The 14,548-nt window shown below is 37.1% G+C and overlaps 1 protein-coding gene across 1 annotated transcript in view; it reads right to left on the bottom strand.

The window, feature by feature from the left end:
- ABCA12 (ATP binding cassette subfamily A member 12) overlaps nucleotides 1–14,548 on the bottom strand; it is a 173,952-nt gene that overhangs the window by 45,042 nt on the left and 114,362 nt on the right. Inside the window, exons 22-28 of the mRNA XM_008690501.2 lie at nucleotides 14,066–14,381; nucleotides 10,756–10,870; nucleotides 4,654–4,983; nucleotides 3,497–3,566; nucleotides 3,274–3,408; nucleotides 1,713–1,859; nucleotides 600–786 (exon numbers count right to left, since the gene is read on the bottom strand). Of these exons, the coding sequence (XP_008688723.1) occupies nucleotides 600–786; nucleotides 1,713–1,859; nucleotides 3,274–3,408; nucleotides 3,497–3,566; nucleotides 4,654–4,983; nucleotides 10,756–10,870; nucleotides 14,066–14,381 (1,300 nt within the window). The remainder of the gene's footprint in view (nucleotides 1–599; nucleotides 787–1,712; nucleotides 1,860–3,273; nucleotides 3,409–3,496; nucleotides 3,567–4,653; nucleotides 4,984–10,755; nucleotides 10,871–14,065; nucleotides 14,382–14,548) is intronic.

Genomic DNA, 14,548 nt, shown 5'->3' with positions numbered 1-14,548 from the left:
GAGAAAGAACAGCCCATGTACCGCTCCTAGCCTTTTTGATCTGTATCTGATGGCTGGTGATTCTTTTCTTTCTTCATGAATCAAGGCGAGGAGCAGCTGGGGCTGAGTGTGTTTATAGCAGAGTGTGTAAACTCAAAATTATACATAGGCCAGAATAGAAATGCAAATAAAGGGAACAGACTGGGCATATGAGACAGTGCAGATTTGTGGGAACAGGAATAAATCAGAAAGCAGATGTCCCCTTTAAGAGAACAGTCACCACTAAGCCCCAACCAACTGTCCTTACCTAGGACTGTGGACCCAATGTTGCCTGAACTTCCTATTATCCAAGAAATGTCAAGAACATTTCTTTTTATTGGGACATTTCTCCATTTTAAAATATTGGCACTGAATTAAAAATTTTAAGAAATACTGGGTGGGTCTCATCTGGCTTTTGAGCACACAGGTTGGGACCTATGATTTAGACTCCATTTTACAGTAAACAAATTGAACTATCTTAATCCATCTGGGAGATGTAATAACATTATTCTTTATAAAAGAGGTGAGGAAATATTAAGTAATACGCTTCCATGACAGTAAGTGTTCAAAAAGTAACATACATTGTAGTAGTTTTCCCGGCTCCATTGGGCCCCAGCAATGAAGTAATGTGTCCTTCATAAAAGTTCAGATTGAGGTTATCAACAGCAATTTTCGAGCCATAGATCTTTGTGACCCCATGCAGCGCAACCCCAACTGTGAGATCTTTAGGTTCAGGCTCAATGTTGGAGGGAAAAATGTACTCAGGACCTGGAAGGAAATCAAGAAAAGAATTCTAAGCTCGCAAAGAAGGAAAAGGCAGCTAGAGCTAGACTTTTCCTTAATTAAAAATTGAAGACTATAACAATACAGCCCTCTAAGTAAAAAGAATTCTGGAAACAAATGATCTATTATCTTTAGCCTCCTTGTCATCTGGTTAAAGAATGAATGAGAGTGAGGAACCACGTTTTCTAAGGTTGGTATCACTCTTCTGTCAGAATAGGTAGTCCTAGAATACAGTATCATAATAATGAATTCTCCTTTATTCAAAGATCTCAAATATTAGTCTTTTTAAGTCTTGTTCCTCTCATCAGAAAAGATAATACCAACTTATGGAAAAAAATGTCTACAAGGTGTGATTTTATGGTGACAAGGCCAGCTCAGATCTGTGGCTTATAGATTCCAGTTGATTGATTACTATCTACATGTGCTTCAGGAATCACAAATAGACCATGGATATGGGTCATCCTTACTTTGTAAAGATGGCACTACTTACCCAATGTCAGTAAGTCATGAGCTTTCAATTGTTTGTGTCCAGTGTTGGTGATGGGTTATGATAAATTATCTGTACTTATAACTTGGTTACTCTATTTGACTAGTGACAGATGGCTGGAGTTAGGGGTGTAGTCTGTGGCCAAGGAACAAAATTTTTCTCTGTGTGTGTCTAACTGGACCACAAAGGGATCTACAATCTTGGCCTAATTAGCTCCATATGTTAACCAACTGAGCTAATGAGCCCAGAAAAAGCCACAATTTAATCTCCATAAGAGTCTAAACACATATGTGTAGACATATTCATCCATGACTAAAAGGATGATAATTTCACCATTTAGAAAAACCTAATTAAAATCACCAGTCATGTAAATTTTATATCACTTCTGTCATAATAATGCTTGTTGTTGACCTACTTGTCTTACTAGCAGATGGGTTGGTGTTCTGCATCATGATATTAGTAAACATAAGGCCATTGCTTTTCTCACGCTTCACGTCTGTACATCCCAATCGCTCCTTCCAATAGGAAGGAAGGACTAGAAAATACCACGGAGCTGCCACACCATATGTACCTGTAATGAAAATGTATTAGGAAGAGTAAATATTAGTTGATTGTTAACATGAAACATCAGAAACTAAACAACAGAACGTTATATATGGTTCAGAAAGTATTTTCATGTCTTTGATCTATAGCAAACTAAAGTGTAGTCTCAGTTTCCAAAGTAAAGCAAAAAAGGAAAGCTCTCTTTTATTCTTTTTTAAAAACAGCTTCATTAAGGTATAATTATATGGCATAAAATTTAGTCATCACAGTATAGGGGTAGATGATTTTTAGTAAATATAAAGTTGTGTAACCATCACCACCATCCATGCATTAGAACCACCACCCATGCATTATAGCTTCAAAAAGTTTTCTCATGACCATTTACAGATAACCCCTGCTTCTACCAAGTTCTAGACAATCACTGATTTGCTTTCTATCTCTATATTTGTCTTTTATAGGAATTTTATATAAATGGAACGATATTCTTTTACTCATTTAGAACATCAGGAAAATATACAAACATCAATAAAACTGAATGGAAAAGCTCTCAAGCATGTTAAAAGTGGTGACTACTTGAGACCTAGGATGGGGGACTCAACTGGTGTTTTCCACTGGAATTTGGTAAATTCTCCTTAGAATTAAGAGACCTGGTTTTTGCTTTATCACATCTTAAAAGCCTATTTGAAAAGACTGGATTCCATGCTTCTTAATCCACTTCATCCTTTAAAGGAACATCAGATAACCAACAATAGCCAAACTATGGAGAGAGCCTAATTATCCATCGACTGATGAATGTATAAAGAAGATGTGGTATACATAGACAATGGAACATGACCCAGCCATCAAAAAGAATGAAATCTTGCTATTTGCAATGATTTGGCTAGAGCCAGAGTATATTATACTAGGTGAAGTCAGTCAGTCAGAGAAAGACAAAGACCATATGGTATCATTCATATTTGGAATTTAAGAAACAAAACAGATGAACATATGGGAAGGGGTAAAAAAAGTGAGAGAGGGAAGCAATTCGTAAGAGACTCTTGACAATAGAGAACAAACTTAGGGTGGATGGAGGGAGGTGGGTGGGGATGGACTAGATGGGTGATGGGTATTAAGGAGGGCACTTGTTGGGATGAGCACTTGGTGTTGTATGTAAGTGATCAATCACTGAATTCTACTCCTGAAACCAATATTGCACTGTATGTTAACTAATTAAAATTTAAATTATAATTATAATTAAAATAAAATAAAATAAAGGAACATTAGAGAAAGAAGTCACCAGTGTATTATCTCATCCTGGAAAATTATGGTTAATTCTGGGATCTAAGTTGTTTTTTTTTTTTGAGACTGTATATAGCAAACCAAATATTAGAAAATCTACATTAGCTGATTTGTAATTATGAAAACTATATAGAAAAATATATCTGTAGGAAATATGTTCATACCTGGGAATACATTCCTGACATACCAAGCAATAAGGAAATAAATGAAAGAGTCAGCTAGGATTAGACAGCACAGCCAGCCAAATGAAGTGGTATCATCCTGAACTGGGGAACTGTACATATTTTCCCATTGAAGACCTAAAAAGTGAACACATATATTTATTCTTCTGTGAGACATACTGCAGTTGTGAACACTAAAATCCAGTTTTAAAGGAAGTGAGCCTACCAATGCCTTGCTCCTCATATCTTGCAATGTATTGACTTGCATAACTGAATGCTGTTGGGGACAGCAGACTCTGTGAAGAAAATAAACAGCAATGATAGTTCTTAAAGATTTTGTAAAAGAGGGATCTAAACATACTTAAAACTTTGGACACTTACATAGGAAAAATTGACACTAACTCCCTAAGTGCATTTAAAAATACAGAGGTCTCTTATCAAGCACGCTACCACTCTGAAGGAAGAGAGGAGGGAATAGCAGGAAACAAAAGCAGGAAAATTACAACTTGAAAAATATTTGTCAAAAATCCAAAACATATATCTATACTTAGTAAATGTTGCTTAGAAATTTATAAAATAGATAATTACAGGGTAATGCAATGTTAAGACTAAAATCAAATAAACCATTAGGAGCCAGAGGATGTTTTTACTTCATAAATTGATTATAGGTTAACAGAAGTACTATGAATTAAAATACACTAAAATACAAATCGATTGAATACTTATAATGCAACACATTAGAAATTTAATGTCCTTTTAACCCAAAGCAGTTAATATTAAATGAAAGTTATTCAACACTATTTCCATAAACACCAAAGTTTCAATACGACTCTCAGTGAGATTTATTTTTCTACTTTCCAAATTTCAAAGTATTCTTAAACGATTTCATTAAGTTTCTTAAATTAATTCAATACTTTTGAATTGAAACAGGCAGAAAAGAACTCAAAATTGATCATATACTGTCAGTGCATTTGTCTTTATGCCTATAAGTAATACTGTATGTTAGTTATGAAAACCATGAAAATTATTTATATAGGAGAATAACTCCAGTTATAAAGGTTTTAAGATATTTAAGGGATTGGACCAGAGAAGAAGTCAGAATTTTTGATGATCTTTAAAATGTAACACAGTACATTTTAACTATTCTTTCTTCAGAAATTATTTCTTAACAGAATTGCTGTTAAGAAAAGTCTCTTTTTCATTGTCTTATGCTTGTACAGTATACAGCAATATAGGAAAAACTATCATTAGGATAGTTAAGCTTATTTTGCAATCATAGAACCTTTCAATTAGATAAATGAACTTTCAGTTTAAGAGTCTAAAAACATAAGGAGAATCAATTCTTATCACACCCTGGCCATTCAGTTGTGACAGTTGACTCACCATGAATACTTTTATTACATAGCTCAACTCATCCTCAACTGTAATCAGAACAATAAATGGAAAAAAGGCAATGATGTAGATGAGGCTTCCAATCAGGGCTGCAATGTTGGTGTTATTGAAAAAGACACTGATAAGATAGCTCATGGCAATGACTGAGAAGCTATAGTCCGAAAAATACAGGAACAAAATGAACCCATTCGTTTTAGGAAGAATATTGCCAAACTTGAGTATAACGATGAGGATGACGATGGTCACCAGTAAAAATCCAATGCTCTCTATAAGCCAGGCAAAAAAGTGGCTGCAGGAGTTCACACCCATCATCTTCATGTACTGCAGAAAGGAAAAAGCGTTAGCCACTTTTGAGCCAACATTCTCTCAAATAGCAATTATTCCTGCACCGGGCCAAAATGCCCACGATACTCTTCATATATACAGAACCAGACATCTTAATGATTTTCATAAGTCAAGGATTTGTAAAATTAATATGACCATTTACATCAGCCCATTTTAAATTATATGCTTTCAGAGTGCCCCAGTGTAATGGATGATTTGGATGGTGAGGTTCTTTTTTTTTTCCAATTTCATTTTATAACTGGTATCTAACTGATGGATCCAGATTAAAGTAGTTTAGAATGGATTATCAAAATTTATGGTGTCTCCTGCAGAATTTTACAACATGAATTTGACATTTGTACAGTTATGAGTATTTCAAGCTCATAGAAAAACATGGTTGATTTCAAATTTGGTGTAGGGACTGAGATAATAAAACTCCATTTTTTAAAAAAAGATACATTAATGGACAACACAATCAGTACTCTTGTTCCTGAGAGAAAGAGAATAAACCTGACTCGTAAGAATTAAAACATGCAACTTTGAAGTGAGACTTTCTGTGTTTTGGCACAGTTTCCCCATCCTTAAGATCACTGGGTGTTTAGGGCAGGTCTGTCACCTATGTTTTCCAGAAAGACATTCATGCACCTGAAATGAACTCATGTATCTGAGATCATCTATACCTCTCTCTCAATTTATATTCTTTAATAACTCAGTGATATCCCTGGAGGCCGAGGCATTCCACTAAGGTAGAAAAACAGCCAGCATGATGCATTTGAGCGTTAACTCAAAGAGATTCTGAAAGATGTAAATTCCCCTGGATCTTGGTTGCCTTGAATTTGGTCACATGTTGCACTTCGGGGGAACCTGGAGAGCCTCATTTCCAGTTTTAACAATACATGATTAACGCTAAGCTTATGAAACTAACAGTCCATTTTAAAAAAGAACAAAAGAAGTGCTCCACTAACAGCTTTATAATCCAGTGTTTTGGGTAAAAATCAAGGATTTTCAATGTCCTCCTCCTTTAAAACTAACTTGTCTGGGGGGGGGGGGAAGGAATGTGCTGAATCTTTTGCTCTACACGTGAAATAGTGAATTTTACTTTCTGCCTTTGCAACTTATCACATTTTGATAACTCTGCTGCTCCTCTTGTTGCCATGGAAACAGCTACCTGACTGCCAACAGTCTAAGCTGTGGGCCTTAAGCTAATCACCACTGAGAAAAAGCCTGTGACTTTTCCTCTTAACTTTGCCCTCTTCCTTACCCTCCTCCCTCCTTACTGCTTCTCTCCTCCCAGGCCCTCCCGCCCTTTGCAGTAAAGACTCAACTTATGTTTCCATAGGAATGGAAGGGTGGGTCAAAGTAAAAAAACCAGCATGGAGCAAAGACGCACTATGGAAGGTTTCCTCCAGTTGCTATGCATCTATCATTGAAAACGAAATTACATTTCGGTATGAGAAAATACCTCACAGGTCTTATTTTCGAAATTTTCTCTCTGCTCCCCAATCCATTTGAGAAAATTACCATGTCATGTTCGATGACTGCATTTTAGAGACACTCGCCTATTCAAATACGATCATGATATGTTAGCTTTTTTTATTGCCTTTCCTATTTGTGTTTTGAGATTTAACTGAGTTTATAATTAACTGGGGAGTTATGGGACCCATATAACTACTCCAAAGCTGATATTCACTACCTAATTTCATGTGGCTTATATGAAAAATATCTTCTCTCCAGCAGTGTCTGTCAGTAGGAGACAATGTCAAAACATTTCACAAGGTGGATGTAAAATGTCTAGGACACTATCAAGGACATGAGATACAGCTGACCAAACATGTCTTGCTTCCCCAAAAACTGATAGCTGCAGTATAAAACATTTATATATCCAGAAAATTCTCCATTCATAGCCTTATTAAAAGATAATCTGGCAAACCTGAAGGCCAGACTACAGGTGTTTATCACTGTAATTTTGAAATTTTCAAGACTCGAAATCAGATTCCTATTCCTGAGAGTCGGTAAAAGTTGGAGAATGATCACTGCTTCTTACTGAAATGGACTGAGTTAGGTGCTTCCGAAAGTGTTTACTATTTAACATTCTAGCATGAAATTTCAGTGTTAAACTTCACGATTTTATGCCATGAGGAGAACAGCTGTTATTCATAAAGAGAAAGAGCAATGAGAGCATGTAAGTTATCCATAAATTATCCAGATTCACTGCCAGCTTCGTTATAATAAATAAGACCAAAGTTGCTGATGGAAGATGGCCCACAGAGAACGTCTGGCTACGCTTTCCTGGATGTCGTTGGATGCTCCTCAGAGTGACATATGTCAGGTGCCAGCTTTCCAGTCAAAGAATCACTTGTCTCAAGCCTCCCAAACCTGCCTGAAGCAATTCATCAATATCTGATAACCTGTTGCTCAAGGAAAACCCTCTACAGTGGTCAGAGTTTGCTCCAGTTTATAGCAGAAAATAATGAGAAGGGATTCTGTAAGATTGCCACATTCAAGAGAAGTTTATAGCAGAAAATAATGAGAAGGGATTCTGTAAGATTGCCACATTCAAGAGAAGTTTATAGCAGAAAATAATGAGAAGGGATTCTGTAAGATTGCCACATTCAAGAGAAGTTTATGCACAGGAATTGACATTAATGCTTTCAGGGAAAGAAATCACAAATATTCATATCTGTCAAGCACTAATTTGTAAGGAGTAATACCATTTTCTACCTCAACTAAAAATTTTCTTAACAGTAGATTTTTATATTATTGTTTTTTAGTGAGATATAAAGGATGTTGTGAGCACTGCCTGCAATGTTCCAAATCCCCACTCATATGATGGGTAGTGTCTATCAAGAAAGCTAAACACTGTCTAAAGTGAAGCACCAAAGAACTAAATCCCTTACATAATTCTTGGTAACATCTTTCCAGACCACAGATATTTTAGGTTATCTATCTGAACTGAGATAGAAGAACTCCAAATTTTGTCTCCAGCTGAATATAAGTACCGAAATCCCCATAAATGACTTATATTAGAAGCTAACTCATAAATCAAGAAAATAATGTGAGAAAGTATTTTTCCGTGTGTTGTAAATCAGTTTTTGTATAGCCTTAATTTTTTAATTGGTAAAAGAAAGGAACACAGAACAAAACCCAACTGAAAGCCATTTCAAAATAGTTTTCTTATCTTTTCTTTTTTAAACTACAGGCTTAATTTCATCGACAAACTTATTGGGCATTAATATTTGCGCTAATTCCTCAAGTTAAAGGAATTCACTGGAGTCATACTTTAACAAGGGCAAGGATTAAGGGCTTCATTGAAATAGCAACTACCTTGGTTTTCTTGCCCAGATTTAACAACAATTACAGAACGAAAAAGGTTTTTCTTTTTTTTTTTTTTTTACCTTTTTTATTTAATTGGAATGAGAAGGATGCAGGGAATTAAAAGCTTTAGAACTTAGTGGATAAAAATGATGGTATTAAAAAGTGATTTTGAGTCTCTGGTAACCTAAGAGATTTTCCATCATCATCTTCAAAAGCCTTTAAGGGTCTATGCCACGAAAATAAGACTGTGAGAAGAAAAGCAGCTATGCTGTGGAAAGGTTTGGTTGAAAGTCAAGACATTTTGAGTTCCAGACCTAGATCTACCACTAACTAGCTCCTCAGTTTTCACAAGCCACCTCTCACTCACTGGGCTTAGCTTTTTCACTTCTAAAAGGCAGGAGGTAAGATGAAAACCATGGGCAGTACAGGAAGGCTGAGCAGGAGGCATTGAGAATATTCCACTCATTCCACCCCTGGTTCCATCAATTCATCTCACAAATACAATGCATTCCTTTGAATTTAGGATGCTGCTGATTTTAAGACATGCCATTATTTGACATGGCAGCAAGAAAGAAAAATCACCACCAAATAAATGATGATACCTCATCAAATGCATCCCAATTTCAGAGGCTTTAAGAAGCAAGGAAAAAAATCTTGACCTTAGAATTGATAAAGTATGGATGATTGAATGCCTTTCTTGTTATGGCAGTGAGAGAGCCACATTCTGGAAATATATTGCTGAATTAAGTCTAGATGGTAAGACTTAGAAAGTTTAACGGATTGAGTCCAAGTGAACTGGAAGATTCAAAGCCTGATTCTCTGATTCCAAGTTCAGTGATCTTCCACTATATGACTTTGACGGCCAAGATCGGGTAGTTAAATTTTGTAGGTAGATGCATGCAAAATGAAGACATGAAGCTACCAAACAGAAACTGGTTCGTCATTAAAAGTATGTCTTTCATGTCTTCAGTTAAGAAAGAACTCTTCATTATGCTTTGATTTTTTTGTGGCATCTACAGATGCACTCAAAGAGCATCATCGTCAGACACAAAATAATACAGTGTGCGTATGATATATACACAATAGAATACTTATATTTACTGGGTGTTTCTACCACAAATACTGCTTTTAAGATATTTACTTTGAAGTAGAAAAGAACTCAGTTTCTATCACAGTTTCCTACTTTAAAGTTTCCCTTTAGTCTGTGAAGAGTCACTTCTGAGTACCAGGAACCTGAAAGTGAAATATAAGGTAGGCGCTTGCAACCAAAATTCTGGTTTAGGGCATGGATTCAAGTTTCTAAATTGGAATTAAGAATGCATTGCACACAGTCCTGAACACAACAGAGCTCAAACCAGCTGATAACGAGTTTACCAAATTATAACTGAAATATAAAAATGCAGCTGTGAGGATCAGCCAGAATTCAAATACAAAAGGTAAGAAGTATAGGTTCAAACTCTAGGACACCCCTGGAAACCCGAGGCTGAGCTCACAGAAAACATGAAGCAGTAATTTGTACCTTATGAGGAGAAAGAATCAATAGCCTGGAAGCACTGGCAAAGTCGGTCTGGAAAGCGCAAGTGGGCTAACAGGTTACTCTAACCTCATTATGTCAGATTGTCAGCCAGGCCTTGCAAGAATTATTGTGCCCCAGTTTTGAAGTGTTTCTGCTTTCTTTTCGCTGCAGGAGTGAGTGTAAGAATGGACTCATTACAGGATGAGCAGATAACATAGTTCTTATTCCAACACAACCCCCAAATCACACAACGCTTTTTCATAAATTCTAAAAAGTAAGATACCTGGGATCTGGAGATAATGACGAGGAACATGCTCCAGAACAGATCATGCTTTACATCCCAGGTCCTGTCTTTCATCATTATACTATTAGCCTGGTCAGTAGCATAACATGAAATTCTTAGTTGCTATAAATCATGAGTCAGTGGAAGACAGAGAAGAAGAAAATTGAAGAAGACAAGGTATACCAGAAAGAGAATTTGCTTCATGGGAGCTGGAACAAGCCATCTGTTTGTCTATGGCTATGTGTCTATGTCCATATATCTGTATCTATTTTCATTTGGACTCATTTAGTTACCATGCCAACAGTCTTCCTGCCTTACTAGTTATTACTGTTATTATTTAAACTTCCTGAGTTAAATCCTAAGTCCTATAGGAACTTCTTGGACAAAATTACTGTTAGGATCATAAATTGTACTCAGATTTTACTCAGAATTATTTATATTTCATTTTTCAGAGGCACTTATAAAATGACTTCTATGTAACTTTATAAGAAAAAAAATATTGCCGTATCAGCTGCCTTTGTGATTCATAAAATATTTCTTTTTAAATTCATGAGGAGCGGGTCAGGCTTTCTGAGTTTGTATAGCCATGATGAAAATCATAGTAATTATTACACAAACGGATCTTATTCATAATACGAGGAGAGTCTCGACATACCTCATGAAGCCGGAGATCTTTCTCATAAACAAGCTTTTTTACAAATGCAGCTATAAATACAACCCAGGCAACCATGAGCACAATTGGAAGAGAATAAGAGACACTGGTTAGGAAGCTGTAAGAAAAACAAAAACATAAAAACAAAAATTCAGCAACCCAAATGAGTACCATCTATGCAGATTGTAATATATAAAGAACACATCCCCTCTTACAGTGAAATTATACTCCTATTTTGAAATTGAGAATAGTCATTAATATTGCTCCCTTATTTATGAAGTGTGAAGCTGACTTAACAGTACACCTATGATTTTCTTACTGTAATGTTGCAAAAGTGAAAAACAGCTCTGGACTGTTAGATAAAATTACCATATTGTTTAGAGCGTGTTTGAGTAGGTCCTGTCTAGGAAAATAATTATTACATAGATATAATTGCAAAGCTCAAAACCCTTCTGTCTAAACCAAATTCTTATCTAAAAGGCAGATATAAAATTAGATGATGATTAGTTTATCTAGCTAAAAGCTATATCTTCCCAAATTACTGTATTTATCTACTCTTTAGAAGCTCATAGTTATTATTAAACTAAATTTCCCAAATGAAATACAATAAAACTCAAAGCATTCAATTTAAAATGCAAACAAAGAACCCGGATTCCTCAAAATCATGCCCCAGGAGATGTTTCATACACAGTATAGCAATGTCTTTCCTGATAATGTGCTAAACTAGGCAGTCACTGGATGGCTGCATCGGGCTCCAAATATACTCCTGAGTGGTCTCCCATGACACCAGAAAGTTCCAATGCAGTGTTTCTCGAAGTTAACCATGCATCACAATCACCTGAAGGGCTTACTAAAACACAGATTTCAGAGCCTCACCCATGAGCTTCTGATTTATTTTATCTGCAGTGGGATAAAGAATTTGCATTTTAAACAATTTCCCAGGTGATGTCCATGTTGTTGGTCCAGGGACCATAGTTTGAGAACCATGGTTCTGACACTAGCCACCTTTCTATGGGGTAAGGCAAATGAATAGTTTTCAATGAGAGGAACTCTAAATTGACCTGTTTTCCATAGTAGTCTCCACTGACATTTTCACTTGGAGAACAGTACCAAGGCCATTTCCTTTTTAATCTGTAAGGCTAAGGAATTACCTTCAAGTTCCTCATGAAAAATGCAAATATTAATGGAACATGACATCACCATCATTCATTATAACTTTAACATCAGAAGTGTATCACCATCAAAGACATGAGGATTATTTGGGCTTTTTCTTTGGAAGAGGGAAGAGTGAGGGTTGGGGCCATATCCAATTTTTTTGGTTCCTGGGAAACTGCCTGGCATGGGGTAGGCACTTAAACAATATTTGTTGAATGAATTTTCTCTTGGTTCAGGTCCAGCCCTAATGGTGTTTCTGGCCGTAGAATTAGGCAAAGGCCCTCATTCGTTAATAACATATTCCCTGTAATGTTTCTTCCAAGTGATTGTGCATTTTAAGACTGGTTTGGTTTAGCTTTGGTTTAATATAAGGAGAAAATGCTGGTTTCCTAATTGAAGGGCCAGTAAGGTACTAGCTATACAACTTTGGACACGTTACTTAACCCTTTTGGATTTCAGTTTTTTCATCAGGAAAATATGCTTAATACCACCTGCCCCCTCTTACCTTACTGGGGTTGTTGGATAGAACAAAGGAAATAATATATGTGGGAGCATTTGTATGCAATAAAGAATTTATATGTATTTGGAAGATACTATGGTCATACTCTCCCATGAAGAAAGCAGAGTACAGTTACTTTTCTTCTTAAAAAAGAAAATCCAGGTACCCACCATCCTAGGTGCCAAAATTTACAAGGGGAAAAAGATGAGCAGGAAAATAAGATGAGAATTTTCTTTTAATTGAACCCACAGGTCTTTACTGTTCACGCAAGCCGTTGTGGTTCACACACAGTTCAGGCTGCAAGGAACTGACCGGCCTCCACAATAAGCAGCTAACCTTGGCAGCCCATGGATGGAATCCTCATCCGTCTCCCCGTATCACTGCTGCACAGAGGGTCACCTGACCTCATTTCATCTATAGCTCTTGAAGCAGCCAGAGGAGACAGATGCATCGATAGAAATAAAAATGAAAAAAAAAAAAAAAGCCCAGAACCATCCGAATTGTATATAAACTGCAGTAGTTGGGCTGGATAGCAAATGCAATTTCTGTTAAGTGATATTCAGCCTCCAGCTTTTACGCAGGAGGATGAGCCTTACTATGATCAGAGTGGAGGAGCCAGTCACTGCTACTCGACTGGAAGAGTTTTTGACCATTCAAATTCAGTTGTCTAAACCATACTTTACACTTTTTGTCCATTTAGCAAACCATTTTCCTTACTTTTATTTTTCTTAAGATTTTATTTGAGACAGAGAGAGAAAGCAGGAGCAGGGGGAGAGGCTGAGGGAGTAGGGAGCTGAGCAGGGAGCCCCAGCTGGGGCTCGATCCCAGGACATTGGGATCATGACCTCAACTGAAGGCAGACGCTTAACCAACTGAGCCACCCAGGCACCCCAGCAAACCATTTTATTTATTTATTTATTTATTTATTTATTTATTTATTTATTTTTAAAAGATTTTATTTATTTATTCGACAGAGATAGAGACAGCCAGCGAGAGAGGGAACACAAGCAGGGGGAGTGGGAGAGGAAGAAGCAGGCTCATAGCAGAAGAGCCTGATGTGGGGCTCGATCCCATAATGCCGGGATCACGCCCTGAGCCGAAGGCAGACGCTTAACCGCTGTGCCACCCAGGCGCCCCCCAGCAAACCATTTTAGATGAAGATTCCTAGCACGTGGACTGGTAGTGCATAACATAGTTTCAGATGGCATAATATTTATCTTAAGAGATCCATAATGTGTTTTATCAAAATTCTTCCTTAAGACTGGCCATGCACTTGTAGATTTTTACTGAAATTTGAGAGTTGGAAGAGATGTTAAGATTGTCTTGCTTAGAGAAAGGGAAGACCACTAGAGAGTGGGTAGCATCCAAATCGTGCAGCGCTGCACTCAGGTCTGGAGTCCAATTCTCCTGCATCAAGTGCCACAGTACTTGGAAAGCTAAAGGTTATGATCGAGAAAACCTGAACCACTTGATAAGGACTTGACCATCATTCTGGTAACAACAGGCAGCCAGAGTGGAGCTGTGCCCTGTGGTGTGGACCCTTGCCTAGAAACAAGCATTTGACAAAAATTTCATGAAAGAGTCTTTCGCTTGATCCATGTGAATGAATACACAGAAATGAGTTCTCAGAAAAGTGGTTGGCTATTAAAAGGGACTTACTTGTCTTTCATGTAGCAGGGATATGGAATTGCCTGGACCTGGACTGCTACTTCCTGGGAGTTTCTTCCAGTCTGCAATTCAATGATTGCTCTCTCAATACTATCCTGTAAGTAAACAAAGGCCCTGCCATAGATCTGGTTATGGGATGGAGAATTGTGTGGCCCCGGAGCCCAAATCTTGGTCCTTATGCTTCTTGTGGTCTGTGCGGTCTTGAGACTCATGCGGATGGTATATTTTATGACAGGAGGAAGAGAGACATTTTCAGAGTCATAGCCTCTGTGCCAGCTTCTGTTAGAAGGAAGCTTAAAAATAACACCTAAAAATAAAATGGCAACAACAGCAGAAAGGTTATTTTATGGTTGACATTATTCATTGTTTGGAGGGTACACTTAGGGGGCAGCCAAACAGGCAACTGAGTTTGTAATGTGACAGTAAGTTCAGGCTCCTAATTTACAGAAAAGATGGCTAATTGGAAGTGACAAC

The sequence above is a fragment of the Ursus maritimus genome, unplaced genomic scaffold (assembly GCF_017311325.1).
Source record: "Ursus maritimus isolate PB19 unplaced genomic scaffold, ASM1731132v1 scaffold_1, whole genome shotgun sequence".
Classification (NCBI taxonomy): domain Eukaryota; kingdom Metazoa; phylum Chordata; class Mammalia; order Carnivora; family Ursidae; genus Ursus; species Ursus maritimus.
This window is presented reverse-complemented; position numbering and strand designations above follow the sequence as displayed.